Source organism: Muscardinus avellanarius (assembly GCF_963383645.1).
Source record: "Muscardinus avellanarius genome assembly, chromosome: 6".
NCBI classification, from domain to species: Eukaryota; Metazoa; Chordata; class Mammalia; order Rodentia; family Gliridae; genus Muscardinus; species Muscardinus avellanarius.
Window position 1 is genome coordinate 26,124,558 of NC_137791.1, and position 15,514 is coordinate 26,140,071.

General features: G+C 46.2%; 1 protein-coding gene across 1 annotated transcript in view; it reads right to left on the reverse strand.

Annotated features, from left to right (window-relative positions):
• The window catches only part of DCHS2 (dachsous cadherin-related 2), a gene marked incomplete at both ends in the record, with an annotated part of 268,447 nt that extends 258,360 nt beyond the window's left edge, over nucleotides 1-10,087 (reverse strand). Inside the window, one exon of the mRNA XM_080697380.1 lies at nucleotides 8,045-10,087. Within this exon, the coding sequence (XP_080553506.1) occupies nucleotides 8,045-10,087 (2,043 nt within the window). The remainder of the gene's footprint in view (nucleotides 1-8,044) is intronic.
• Between the last annotated feature and the right edge of the window lie 5,427 nt (nucleotides 10,088-15,514).

Genomic DNA, 15,514 nt, shown 5'->3' on the forward strand with positions numbered 1-15,514 from the left:
GGCCATCCTGTCTCTGGGTTGAGAGCCATGGGGATTAGGAGAACAAGCAAACACCATTAACACCACAGAGACCTGCCCTCTAATACCAGTGACAAGACCCTTCCCCAGTTGGCATCCTCAGCCACCAACTCGTCCCTACTGTCCTCACTCTCACAGTCAGAACTTCAATCACCACCTCTACACACGTGACCTTTAAGTGTGTATCTCCAACCCTGGTCTCTCTCCTGCACTATAGGTCTGAATCTCTAAACAGTCTTCAGGGCGTATTTTCCTGGGCTACTGGCCACTAATTCATATTCAAGACATCAAACACAACTGAATGAGCATCTTTCCTCCAAAACTCTCTCTTCCAGCTTTGCTTATTCTTTCCACTAAGTGAGACTGAAAACACAGCATCGTCTTTTACTTCTTCTCCATTTCTCTGCTTGCATCTCATTTAAGCTACATCAATTCCTTTCTAATGCCTCCAAGGCTATCCTTCTTATCATAAATCACTAGCATCCCTGTAGTTCATAGCCAAATATGTGTTATCACAAAAGTCGCAGGATGTCCCACCTGCTGCCCTTGCTTTCTTTTTACTCTTTAAATCAACACAAATCTCCCTAAAGCCCTTCCTTGCACAGACTAGTCTCTACTCAGGAACCTCCCATATCTCCCTGTTGCTTTAAAACAATAAAGGTTTAACTCTTTTAGCAAATACAGCAAGTCCCACAAGGGCTGTGTCCTCCCATGTCTTCACTGTAGAAACTGGACACACCGGCTTAGTACAATCCACAGATCCCCTGGACTAAACACATTGTGACTTTGTTCCTATTTGTGATGTTGGTGTTCGTCTCATCTACTAGCACATATTCCTTTTACGTGAAGATTTTAATTCAGAAGAGTCAAATAACCTGGCATTTGTAAAAATGGTCTAGCATGATTTCCCTAGTGAGCTATGAAGGTATAAATTACTTCCACTGTTGCTCAATTTTAATTTATAATTTACAAGGTAAGGGGCCCATTAGTCTGGTACTTAGTTGTTATTAAAATTAATTTATTGTCAGGTTTCAATCCTCAGAGAAAGGAAATCTTACTGATCACAGTTTCCCAAAATTTATCCTAAGTGGTTCTCTTGTGGAGTCAATTATGCCTAAAACTGCATTATACATTTTACACACACACACACACACACACACACACACACACACACGGACACACAAACACCCCTACAGCTACAGTGGAATTCATTAATGACAAGTTGTAAATAAAAAATTAAATGTCATGACAGAAGATCCCCTGATCTACTGGATAAAAAAAAAAAATTTCCACCTCCAGGGCCCTTTTATTTTAATAATACCTATCACTTTCTACCAAGAGATAGCAATTGCACCCATTCTCTACATCCCTGTGTTTTTAGACTGAATCACACTGGATGAATGAGAAACTATGGCCAGAAAAGTTAACAGAGATAGTATAGAGTTAGAGTTGGGTTAGAATTAGAGTTAGACCAGAATCGGGGCCTCCCATGAGGCAAGGCCGCTGCTTGAGCCAGCAAGGTCTGGATCAGTCCACTGGGTAGCCAGGACACTACTGGGGCCGTCAAGAGTGGGATCAGTACTTGCAACGTGGCATGCACAGAGAAATATCGCAGAAAATAAAAATCAGATGCTTCCCCTAATCAGCAAAAACTAGGAGGAAAGGAGCAACAGGAAGAGGTCGAGCTATAGAAAGGGCCCTATAGTGAAGCAACTAAGGTGACCAATCAGAGGGTATGGAATAGGGGAGGATGGAGCCTCTTTAAAACGCAGGAGGTACATAAACAAATATATCAAAGTTAAGCATGGGATCGAGGGAGGGGGAGGGAATGGGATGGGGGCTGGATGAGGGCGAATTGGATGATGTGTGCTTGTATATCCTCTCAAGTCTTGTATTCCAATGTGATATATGATTACAATGCACCAATAAAAAAATTAAATTAAAAAAAAGAATTAGAGTTAGAATTGGAATTAGGGTTTTCTGATTCCAAGAAAAGTATTCATTAATTAAATGCCATCTCAATTACAAATTCCAAACAGCAATAACTGAAAAACATTATAAAAGACACTAAGACACTCTTCTGACCAGAACCATGCCCTACGTACCAGAGGGGGCGCGGATGCTGCACCAAGTTTCCTTGGTGGGTAGTGGCCCAAGGAGGCCCGTGAGGACCAATTATCCATCGTGTCAAAGCCTTCGCCACAATTTAGATCCTAGTACCTCGTCTCCATAAGGGCTGTGCTGTGGAGTGCTTTGGTTGGTGTGAATCTCGTTGTTATTTTACCAAAGAAATCACTTCTGTGAGGTCATCTGAACCTTCCTTAAGACAGGCGGGACAAGTCTATAAGAACATGTCACAGTGTTCTAGAGTCAGCAAGAACAGATTTCAACTTTCATCAATAGAAGCCGTATGTATACATATATAGTACAACTTAAATTTCTGCTCCTTCCCACTTTTCAGTGCAAGAGAATATGGTATGTGTGTGTGTGTGTGCGCGCGCGCGCGTGTGTGTGTGTGTGTGTGTGTGTATGTGTGCTGGGAATTGAACCCAGGGCATTCCATCTCTGAACTACATCCCCAACCCTGTATTTTTATTTTTGAAACAGGGTCTCCCTAAGTTGCAGAGGGCCTCACTAAGTTGCTGAGGCTGACTGCAAACCAAACCTCTGATACTCCTGTCTCACCCTCCCACATTCTGGGATTAAAAACATAAGCCACCATGCTCAGCTGGGAATAGCTATTTGAAACATCATTTTTTATTAGTCTTTGTTTTTGCTGTATCAGACAGATTCTTTTTTTAAAATTATCAGTAGTTTTGTTTCCAGAATTCTGATTTACTACTCTTTAACATATAGCACTTACAATAAGGCAAGTACTGTTCTTAACATACATGTGCTAATTATCTACAGAACAACTCCATGAAGTTGACACTATCGCTTTCCATGTTTTGCAGGTAAGGAAGATGAGGCCTTGTCCAAAGTCACATGCCCAGTAAATGGTGCAGCTGAGATTCAGACTCAGACACCTGAACCCTTTGTCCATATGTCATCACTGCAGTGGGTCTACTTGTAATCTTCAAAGCTATGAACACTCTATCATGTACTGTCATTCACCTTTAATTCCAGAACTAAGAACTATACAAATCAAATGCCAAGTCCTCCTTTGACAAAAGCCAGCAATACATCCCACAGATTCTAGATTATGTCTCTCCTATTATTACATATCAAAATAATATTTGATCATTTTCCCCAAGCAAGAAAAGGAAGCAGCTGAATGGTCTTAGGTAGCAATTGGTTGGGGGCAGAGAGAGGAAGGATTTCAAAATGAGGCCTGAGTCCAGCTAGAGTGCCTAAAGCAGGTCCTCAAATAATACCTGGAGCATCTATAGCATACACTGGGAACTACAGTATCACACCACACAGAACAGATATCCAGCAAAGAGGAACACTGATAGATGTTTCAGAAATATCCTGGAGATGGAAGCAAATGACTACTGTGGAAATTGTATGGGCTTCAGGTAGGCTGGGTCTGCTTAAAGAAGTCAAAACAAGACAAACATATACAGGTAATATAATTACATAAGTTTTTTAATGATGACATTATGTAAATATGTGTGTGAGGTAAAAAAAAATAAAGGTGTGTTAGTATTAGAGTGAAGGAGATTAAAAACACAGGATAAGTAAACAGGACCATAAAATTCCAAAATATGACAAAATGTATTGAAGAACCTGGATGTGATGGTATATGCTTATAATCCTAGTACTTGGGAGACTGAGACAGGAGGCTCACGGGTTCTCAGCCAGCCTCAGCAACTTAGTGAATACCCCTACAAGTTAGTGAGCCCTGTTTCCAAATAAAATAGGGCTAGGGTTATAGCTCAAGTAGATGACCCCAGTTTCCATCCCCAGAACCACACACATAAAGAAAAAATATTGAAGAATATGAACCTGATGTACATGCAGATAAAACGCAAAAACGCCCACAACATTGGAGGACAGAAATATTTGTTTAGAGACTGGAGTGAGTTTTTAGCAATATTCTAAGGAAAAGGGAATCTTTCAGATCATACACTATAACTGCAGGAAACCCTGGTTGTCTGCAGAATAGAAATCCCTCTTTGTCTAGAGCTAGACCATGAAAACATCAGAAGATTGAAAGAAGCTCCTGAGGGATGGGTCCTTAAGAGTGGGCTTTCCCCATGAGAGCAGGTAGGGAGCAAGGAACAAAAACTGCAGCTTAGTGCCTGCCGAAACTGTGTTAGTCAGCTTTCCTTCACTATAACAAATACCTGAGACAAGAAACTTATAAAGAGAAAGGGATTATGTGGGCTCAGTTTCAGAGGTTTCAGTCCATGAGTCATTAGTCCTGTTGCTTTTGGTCTGTGTTGGCACATCATGGCAGGAACACATGGCAAAACCACTCATCTCATGGCCAGGAAGTAGGAGAGTAAAGGAAAAGACCTGGATTCCATAGTTCCCTTTGAGGACACACCCCCCAATGACCTAAGGGCCTCCCATTAGGCCCTACCTCTTAAAGGTTCCACCACCCCAAGAGTGCTGAGGTCCAATCCCTGGGAGGACCCTTATCTAAACTGCAGAAATCATTATAGAAACTCCTGAAGACTACAGAGTACCTATTCCAGGCTGCTAATGGTTCTTATACTCTGGGTTAATTCCCTGGTTCCTCCATAGTTAAAATCTTGGGAAAGTTCTAATCTGGACATGAGAATGAGTATAAAAGAGTCCAGCCAGCACAGAGGGGGAGCACTGTGGTGCTACCGGGAACAGCCAAGAGTGAAAGAAACCCAAAGATGTGGATGCAGAGTAATCGCCAAGACCCCTCAACAATCTCAAGGGTTGAAATTAGATGATACAGTGCTGTCTCCTTATAGGGAATCTAGGAGAGATCCCCACCATTATTTCTCACTTTGTTTTTGTTTTATCTTGGCAAAAGAGACTTGAATAGACTTAAGAACTAAAAGGGGAAAACTGTTATAGAGAGCAAGGGAAAAGAAGTATAGTTATAAAGAATCCATACAATGTAATTAAACAGTCTTTTAAAAAAAGAGGAGAGGACATGAGATATCACAGCTAGGTGAGGAGGTTAGTTTTTGCAAAGTAGTACCAAAAAAAAAAAAAAGATTGAGAGAATAAAGGGATAAGAAAGAAAACACTGCTTCTGAAGCTCACCTGGAAGTCAGAAGGCAGAGGCAGCTGGGGGCATATGGAACACGCAGAGTTCCCACAGCTGCTGGGGAGAGGCCGCCAAAAGCCAGAGATTAAGAGGGCTTCTGTGAAGTTTGAGGGGCTAGAGTCCTGGAATTTCCACACGTTCTGATCAGCACAATTTAATACTGTCTGCAGCAGTACTCAGCAACCTGCTAGGGTTTTGTGCAATTGTTGAAGGTGCTGCCCTAAGGTCCATCCAAGCTCCGCTTACCATAACGAATCCGTCACAAAAGGAGTCATAATAATGGAATAAATTCATACCTCCAATCTCACAATTTAGAAACAACTGTAAAGACAGATTCTGATCAAAATATTCACAATTAATCCATTCTGCTTTTTTTTTTTTTTAAATGGAGCCGTGATGTGCTATTTTCACACCAATATCCTTACGGGCTTCCAGATAGAACTCTCAGAGATCATGCAATCCAAACCCTCAGCTATTAAGACTTTCTTACTACAAATCCAGGCAGAAGCCATCATTGGACAGTGGGCATCCTTAGGCCCCTCTATGTCTTGGTCTCCTCTGCAGTTCACTGCGCTCTGGCTGAGGTGATACTGGTGGAAACACATGTCATTCCCAAATCCAGCAGCATCTTAAATGGAGGATGGCCAGCCAACATACATCACATCAGATTCCACTTGCAAGATAAATGCACTTAGCCGGGCGTGGTGGCGCACGCTTATAATCCCCGCGCTTGGGAGGCAGAGACAGGTGGATCGCGCAGGTTCAAAGCCAGCCTCGCTGGCTTAAAAGGCCCTGTTTCCAAATTTAAAAAATATAAAAAATAGTTGTCTGGGAGTGTAGCCCAGAGGTAGAAGGGTTTCCAGGAACCCCAGTACCACCAAAAACTAAAAATAAAAAGAGATAAATGCACTTTAGTAGTGTTAATCACTCGTATTTGTAGATTTGTCTGTGTCAACAACAAGCGTTAGTTAATCTTGAAGCCTTCCTTTTAATAGCCAAGCAACTCAGTGTTCAACTGCACTAGAGAAAGGAATAGATTATTGTTACTGCCTAAAGTACTAAAAGAAGTACACATGAAACCTGTTTTATATTATAGTAATTCATTTATCTAAAGGTATTTATTATTATTATTATTAATATTATTATTATTATTATTATTATTATTATTATTATTATTTGGTGGTACTGGGGTTCCTGGAAACCCTTCTACCTCTGGTATACACTCCCAGACCTGATATATATATATATATATATATATATATATATATATATATATATATTTTTTTTTTTTTTAATAGGGTCTCTTAAGCCAGCGAGGCTGGCTTTGAACCAGTGCCATCCTCCTGTCTCCACCTCCCAAGCACGGGGATTACAAGCATACACCACCACGCCTGGATTTAAAGGTTATTATTTGAGACATAATTTATAAGGATAAACCCTCAAACCACAACTGAAAACCAAAAAGTTCTTTCTAGAGGTCTGAAAACAACCCAAGCTGAGAGCTAAACAAAGCTTAAGAGCTTCATGGACAGTGAGCTGCCTGGGCTTAATTTATATACTCAAATTATCCTGGAGTAAAATAAATCAGTCTTGAAAACTGGGTTATCTCACATTAGATAAGTAATAAGAAGTTGGAATAAGAAGGGGAAGCCAGAAGAAATGAAACACAACATTATGACGGTGAAGGAGAAAACAGAAGATCGTTTAGAGGCAATAGACTCACATCACAAAGCACAGTATGAGCCAGACAGGATGCTGCAGGCCTGGAATCCCAGTACTTGGGATGCTGAGACAGAAGGATCACAGGTTCCAGGCCAACCTTGGCAACTTAGCAAGACCCTCCACAACTTAGCAAGACCTGTTTCAAAATAAAAAATAATTATTTAAAAGGGTGGAGTGGGTCTGGGCATGGTGGCGCATGCTTGTAATCCCCGTGCTTGGGAGGCGGAGACAGGAGGATCGCACAGGTTCAAAGCCAGCCTCGCTGGCTTAAAAGACCCTGTTTCCAAATAAAAATATAAAAAATAGGTGTTTGGAAGTGTAGCCCGGAGGTAGAAGGGTTTCCAGGAACCCCAGTACCACACACACACACACACAAAAAAAAAAAAAAATCATAAAAAAAGGGGTGGAGTGTAAGTCAGAGGTAGAATGCCCCTGGGTTCAATCACCAGAAAAAAAGGGGGGAGGGGGAACCCTGCAAGAGGTAGAGCCACATTCATACAAAGGATGATTAAGCCCCTCAAGTTCTCAATGACCTGAAGACATCTCTGGAGGTTCTCAGGCCACAGGGGATACTAACTAAGATCACTTGAGATCTTTGAACAACCTCTATATGCTTCTAATGAAGGTAGGGAAAATGTATAAGAAATTTCTAGAGATGGTTACTCAAACAGTCTAAAGTTTTAAAGATATACACTTAGTTCTTTGAAAAGCTCATTTATGAGGAGTACCTTATACCCTAGGATGCCACAGAAAGGTGCTCAAAAATATGGCACATTTCCTATTGTATACCCTATCTGGTTTAGAACAGGTGGTTCTTTCCAATTCGATCTGGGTGCACACATTCAGCAAGAAGATAACTGGGCTCCCATAGGAAAATCAAGATTCAATTTTCATGAAGTGTCTAAAAGTCATAGAAAGAACTGTAGAGATCATGTAGCCAAGACCCTGACAGAAAGATTGCGTGCCCAGAGGACTTACGTTTGTTTCACTCTTGTACGGGATCTACAGCCCATGCAGCCTGCTTTTAGAGGCAGGACATACCATTCATATCAGCGTTTCTAGACATGCACACGCCCTCTGTCCCTTGGGGTTGCCTCAGAGGCCTGACACACTCACCTGCAGAAAGCAGTGTCCAACCGGGGCATGCTCCACCAGCGTGACGTTATACACCTGCTTCCGGAAGATGGGCTCGTTGTCATTGACGTCATCCACGGTGATGCTCACCAGACAGGTGGCAGAGAGTGGGGGGTCTCCGAGGTCCTGGGCCACCACTCTCAGCTCTAAGGCCTCCTGGGCCTCCCGGTCTAGGGTTCGAAGGGTGCTGATCACACCACTTTCAGGGTTGATGGAGAATGATGGTCCGCACTCTGCGCTGGACGGCAGAAACTCCGAGTCGCAGAAAGCGGATAGCTGGACAAGCTCATAGCGCAGCCGGGCGTGATCAGTGCCGGCCTCATCTGCATCCGAGGCACTGACCCACAGGACTGCTGTGCCGGGGACTGCAGCCTCGGACACTGAGGCCCAGTAATGGTCCTGGCTGAAACGAGGCGGCTGGTCATTGAGGTCCGAGACCCAGAGCAGCAGCTCTTCCTCGGTGCTCAAGGGTGGAGACCCAGCGTCGGTGGCCACTAGTCGCAGCTCATACAGATCACGGCTTTCCCTGTCCAGGGGCCCCTCTACGCAAAGGAAGAATACTCCCTGAGGGCCACCGGGGCGCAGCGCAAAGGCCCCCTCCCCGCCCTCCAAGGACAGGGACACGCTCCCGCCCCCCAGGCCCACACCAAGCTCCCTGGCAGCCTCTTCTTCCTTCTGGTCACCATCAGCGTCCGAAACCGAGACGCGAGCCACGTAGTCGCCAGGTCTGGCGCCCTCAGAGACGCGGGCGGCGCCTCCCTCCGTGAGGAAGAGCAGGTGGATGGCCGGCCGGTTGTCATTCACGTCCAGCACCGCGATGGACACGCGCACCGTAGCCACCTCGGGTTCTGCGCCTCCATCGCGGGCCTCGACCACCAGCTGGTGCCAGGCTTGCGCCTCGCGGTCCAGGGGTCTCCTCACGCGCACCACGCCGCTCAGCTCTTCCACCTCGAAGTAGGCGGTGTCCCCCGGCCCGCCGCCCCCACCTGCCCCGGGGCCCGGCCGCGCGCGGATGCCGTAGCGCACGAGGCCATTGCGCCCCAGGTCCCGGTCGGTGGCGCGCACCCGACACACCTCGGCCCCCAGCGGGGCGTCCTCGCGGACCGAGGCGCTGTACTCGCCCTGCTCGAAAACCGGCGGGTTGTCGTTCTCGTCCAGCACGCGCAGCTCCACGCGCAGGCGGCCCGTGCGCCGCGGGCTGCCGCCGTCCCACGCTTCGATCTCCAGCTCGTGCGCCGCCGCCTCCTCTCGGTCCAAGCGCCGCAGCAGCACCAGGTCCAGGGGCTCCAGGGGCATTGAAGAGCCCGGCAGGGGCGCCGCTGGCTGGGGCCCCGGAGTCCCATAGCGCAGCTGGAAGAACGGCCCCGCGGGGTCCTTGGGCAGGCTGGACGGTTGCACCAGGGTGTAACCCTGCGTGCTGAAGAGCCCCGCGTCCGGGTCGTGCGCGCCTGGCAGGCGGAAGGCAGTCCCCGGCGGGCTCAGCTCCGAGACTTCGAGTTGCAGGGAGTCCCGGGGAAAGCGGGGGGAGTGGTCGTTCACGTCGTTGACGCGGATCTCCACCTGCACCACGGCGCCCAGCAGCGTGGCAGCCACGAAGCTGTAGCGGTCCCGCCGCTCGCGGTCCAGGCGCCGCGCGGTGCGGATGATGCCGGTGTCCGGATTCACGTGGAAGTCGTCCAGCAGCGGGGAGTCATCTGAGTCCTCCGACAGAAAGAAGCCGCCCCCCTCCTGCTGCTGCGCGGCCGGCAGCCCGGCGCGAATGTCCCCTACGAGCGTGTCGGGGGGGAGACCCTCGTCTACCGACAGGCCGAGGTTAAACACCTGGGCGGATGAGCCCGAGGCCGCCCACAGCCAGGCGTGCACGAAGAGCCCGAGCAAGGAGCGCTGCGCCCCGGCGCCGCGGCCGCCGCCCCGCCAACCTCGGGGTGACCGTCTCCTCCCCGGGAGCGAGAGGCGCTTCGGGACCGGAGCCCGGCGGCGCTGGCGCCCTTCGCCCATCTTCCTTCCAGAAGGGCTCATTTCTCCGTCGGCTCCTAGGGAAGGCTCCCGGATAACTGCCAGCTTGTGTCGGGATCGCAGAAAAATCCAGGAGCCCCTTCAGTGTCTGCGCCAAAGAAGAAAAGACTTTGTTTGACAAACAAACCCAGGAGTTCCCAGGGTTGCATCTGCAACTGTTGCAAACGTCTTCTGCGCCTGCAGCTCGCGCAGACCCGGAGCTCTAGCTGTCTCTGCGGTTGCAGCCACCTCTTCAACCCTGGATTTCTTTAAACGAGCCTCATCTCTTTTTCTCTCTCATTTTATTCCTTTTACATCTGTTCCTTGTTCTGCTCAGCTGGTTGCTTCCCCCTGGTAAAGTCAGGTGCATTATTTCTTTTGCCAAAAAAAAAAAAAAAAAAAAAAAAAGGAAATTATTTCCAGCGCGCACGCACCAAGAGGATCCGGCCGGGAAGAGGTGGAGTGAGGGCGGAGAGGCCGGGAGTGAGGGCGCGGGGCGGGAGGGAAGAGGGAGGAGCGGATCGGGCTGCGGCCGCGCTGGCTGCTCCGGGGACCGCTGCTCCCCGCGGCGTCTCCGGGCGGCGAGGACCGCGCCGCTCCCCCTCCGACGCGGTCTCCCTCCCCTCCGCTCCCCTCCCCTCCCCTCCCCGTGAGTGACGCGGCGCACACGCCCGCAAACTCCAACCTGCGAGCCGCCGCTCCGCAGCAGGGCTGGAGAGAAGCAAACGCGAAAGGGCCGGGAGGACGTGCGCAGTGGGACTGGCGGGTCGGGGACGCGCGGGCGGGGCGTCTGCCCGGGCTCGGGTGCCAAGCGCGATGGGTGGGGGAGGTGAGGCCAGCCATCTCTCCCTCCCCCTCCCCGGGGTTCTCAGGCCTGATGCTGGGCTCCGGCCAAGCAGAGAAGGTGGGGGTTATAATCACTTTGGGAGCCAAACTTGTGTTCTTCATCTGGGGAGAGAGACTCATCCCCAGGGAGGGGCAGATGGAGTCAAAGACCCATGCACAGCTGGGGCCAGGATGACTGCAGCGGGGGCCCAGGCGGAACTTGAAAAACCTCGAAACCCCGAGAAATCTGTGACACACATGGTGCGAACCACGCTTTATTGTGCCGCGCTACTACTCAGCGGCGTGCGAGCGCCCTGGCGCTTCCCCTGGCCACCAGGAATGACAATAGATTTGGCCTGTGAACCTTGTTTATGCATCAAGCGCCATCATAACCTTCCCAGGAAGACTCAGGACGCTGATTTATGGGCAGAAAGACCCGGCGGCTGAGGATGGACCTCCTCCTCCACTGCAGCCCCTAAGCAAGGAAGTTTGCAGGCAGGGCCCCTACTGACCCCACTTTCAAAACTAGCTTCTGGCTGAGCCCCCCCCCCAAAAAAAATGCCAGTCTCCATAGTCTCAGGGCTCCCTTCACTTACCCACAATTATCGGCAGAAATTGATAAATGGTCTCTAATAAAGTATGCTCCGAGCAAAGAGCCTCTGCCCTCCAAAGAATGGCCAGCCATATTTAGCAAATGGTTTATGCAATTTTGCATTTCAGCCAGAAGGAAGAATTAATTTCCTAGATACTGTTCTGTCCTAAGACCAAAAGCCTGCATAGTGATTCTTAGAAACCAGTAAATTGCCTTTGTATATCCAGTGGCATATATATACTTGTTAAACCACAGCCATAGCACCTTCTCTACCTCTGTCAAAATAATAATGACAATTTACTATGTGGCAGATATGTTGTATGTAAATGGAGACATTATTAAAATGAATTGAGCTTCCTTTTACAATCAAGTCTCCTTTACCATTAGATTTAGAATCTTCTTTCTCTTCAGCCTCCTGGATGATCCCTCCTGCCTCCGCCTTTGCATTAAATTAAAGTAATTCTCCTTAACGTAATTCTCCACCAAACACCTGGCTTGACTTTTGTTTTGTTTTGCTTTGGGTACTGGGTATTGAATCCAGAGAGGTTTTATCTCTGAGCTACACTCCACCAGTCCTTTTTATTTTATTTATTTATTTATTTATTTATTTATTTATTTATTTATTTATTTATTTATTTTGTGGTACCAGGGGTGGAACCCAGGGGCATTCTACCTCCGAGCTACACAGCCCTGTTTTTTATTATTTATTTTTGAAATAGGGTCTCACTGAGTTGCAGAGGGTCTCACTAAGTAGCTGAGGCTGGCCAAGAACCACGATCCTCCTGTCTCAGTCTCCCAAGTGCTGGGATTACAAGCCTGCACCACCACACCCAGCTTCAGTCCTTTTTTTATTTTTTTATTCTGAAACAGTCCTTTTTGTATTTTTTATTCTGAAATAGAATCTCTGAGTTACAGAGGTTCTCCCCAAATTGCTCAGAATGACCTTGACATTGTGATCCTTCTGTTTTAGTCTCCCAGGTACCGGGATGATAGGGAGATTGGCATTTTTAAAGTTAACTCTAATCTTACCTCCTGCCTAGAACCTGCAATATAATTTTATTATACTTGTGTTATAATTCGGACTCCTTCCTAAAACACAAGGTCCTACACACCTTGATGTCCTTGTCTCCTACAGCCACTCCGGAGCAGCCATACTGCCTCTGTCTGATCTTGGTCTCTGAATTGTTAGAACTTCCTGTTCCTGGTTCTTTCGGCTTTTTCTCATTCAGTTCTCAACTCCTGCTGTTTAGAGAGGGCTTTCCTGATCCCCTCCCACCTCAGGAGCCCCTCTACCATAGGCTACATAGTCTTACTTTGTGTTTCATTTATAGTACCTATCCTACCTGAATTCAGCTTGTGCTATCCATGTTTATTAGATTATTACAATTTCGACTCTCTTATGAAGAACTGCATTATCTCAGCCCCTAGGACAGTACCCAACACACAGTACATCTCTATTCACTAAGTATGTGTTGGATAACTGACTAAATAGTTGGTTGAAGCAGTGGGTAGGTGAATGAATGTTTGTTAAAGTAGAGATATTAAGCCATAACTAATAATTAAGTGACAGATTTTATCTTTGCAAATTTACTCATTTTTATCATCCTATGGGGCTTCTTGAGCTTGTTTTTAAGTTTGTTCAACTTATTTTTTAAACTATATTGTTTTCAAGCATTTCAGTCCAAACATAAAGGAAAAGCAGGATCTTTTATTGTATCTTTTGTGATGCATTCTTCACAAATTGTGGCTTAGCTTAAAAACAAACATAAAGCCAGACGAACATCTTCAAACATCTATTTTCTTATTAGTTTATTGGCTTTACGGTTCAAGCATGTGTAATTCAAGGTCTCCTGTCCATTTCTCAATAGCTTTCATTAAATGTCCTCAGCAGCCTTCCAGAATTAATAACTCCACTTTGTGAAGCAAAAGAAATAAAAACATTTCTCAAATATGTGAAAAATAACTTTTTATAATACAGGTGCCAGGGGTCAAAGTCTGACCATTTTGAGGGAAGAATCAGTATAATTGGCAACCCTCATTCTTCTCTATAAATCTTGTTAAGTTTCCATTTCCTCCTCTAAATTGGAGATGATTTATATAATTTTGTGTGTGTGTGGGTCTGGGGATGGAACCCAGGGGCATTTGACCTCTGAGCCACAACCCCTGCCCTATTTTTATTCTTTGTTTTGAAACAGGGTCTCACTGAGTTGCAGAGGGCCTCACTAAGTAGCTGAGGCTGTCCGCGAACCGTGATCCTCCGGTTTCAGGCTCCCGAATGCTGGGATGACAAGCGTGCGCCACCACGCCTGGCTGATTTATATAATTTATAAGGATGTTATAAACCTTAAGTGCCATATGTATGTTGATTAGCAACTAGAAAGCATACAATAGAAATAACTTCTCCTGCTTTATTTTATGGGGTGGGATGTTTGGGAGTAATTTATTTAGGATTCTCAATATCAATTTCTGACTTCTTAGCACCCAGAGAATGTAAAGAGGGAATATATAAATTTCCTACAGTCATGCACAGAAACTATTATGGACAGAAAGGCTCAGGGCAGATCTTCACTTATATTATGTGATTTTAGTGTTTGGGTAGTCCATCTATAAAAGAGTTTTCTCCCAGAACATAGATAGACCTCAGCTTTACAGGACTTAGTTTACGTAGAGTAGTTACTATCTTTTCAAAGTAGCGTGCAAGTACCTCATGCTGACCCTTTAAGGAGAAAATTATAATTATTAACCCTATCTTGTAGACAAGGACTGAGTTCCAGGGACATTGCCAGCAAGATGAGCACAGTCACAGAGCTAGTAAGTGTTAGAATGGAACTCGAGCCTAGACGTATTTGTTCCATGGTTTTCACTAGTCACTTACTGAGCTCACCACCGGTCATGTATTCTCTCTTTAGTTTTCTTTAAATAGGCTATATTCTGAATTCTCATTGAAGTAAGTACAGTGCTGTAATAAGTGTGGGGAAGACCTGAGAGTGCTGAAGGAAGAGGAGCCTGGATAGATAGCACATTTGTGGGAATGGGGAAGAGGCACAGAAACCCAGCATAGTGGTGCACGCTTGCAATCCCAGCATTTGGGAGGCTGAGACAGGAGGATCGTGGTTCACGGACAGCCTCAGCTACTTAGTGAGGCCCTCTGCAACTTAGTGAGGACCTGTTTCAAAATAAAGAATAAAAACTAGGACTTGGGGTGTAGCTTGGAGGTAGTTTCATCCTCAGCACTGAGGAAAAGAAAAGGCACAAGAGCCACAGGAATGTAGCAAGAAGAAATCAACTGCGCCATTGGTGGGAGTGTAAATTGGCACAAGCACTATTGAGATCAGTACGGAGGTTCCTCAAAAGACTAGGAATGGGGCCACCATATGCTCCAGCTCTACCACTCCTTGATGGCCTTCCGAGAAGAATTAAAGTTAAACGACTATAATGACATCTGCACACTCGTGCTTATAGCAGCACAATTCACAACAACCAAATTACGGAGACACCCTAGGTGTCTGCCAAGGGATGAATGGAGAAAGAAAATGGTATGCACACACACTGGATTTTACTCAGCCATGAAGAAGAACAAAATTATGTCTTTTGCAGGAAAATGAGTGGCACCAGAAAATAGTATGATGATGATTATGAAAAGTGAGATCAACCAGTCTCAGAAAGTCAAGGTTCATATGTTTTTTCTCATATGTGGAAGCTAGAGAGAAAATATAAAACAGAGGGACTTCAGGTAAATGAGGAGAAAGACAAGTAGAGGAGTGGAAGGAGCTTGGGGGTAGAAAGTGGGGAGGGGAAAAGGGAGGATTGAGGAAGGAAAGAGTTCAAATAATGCTATGTCCATATATGAAGGTATCACTATCAATCTCACTGACAGGTACAGGGAGGCAGAAGGAGGGAGTGGGGTAGGATGTAGAGGGAATCCACCAAGTGTTGCGTCCATTTATGTTTTTATTATTTTGAACCTCACTGTGATGTATAAATACAATGTGTCAGTTAAAGTATATTAAAGAAAAAAATCCAACTATGTAGAA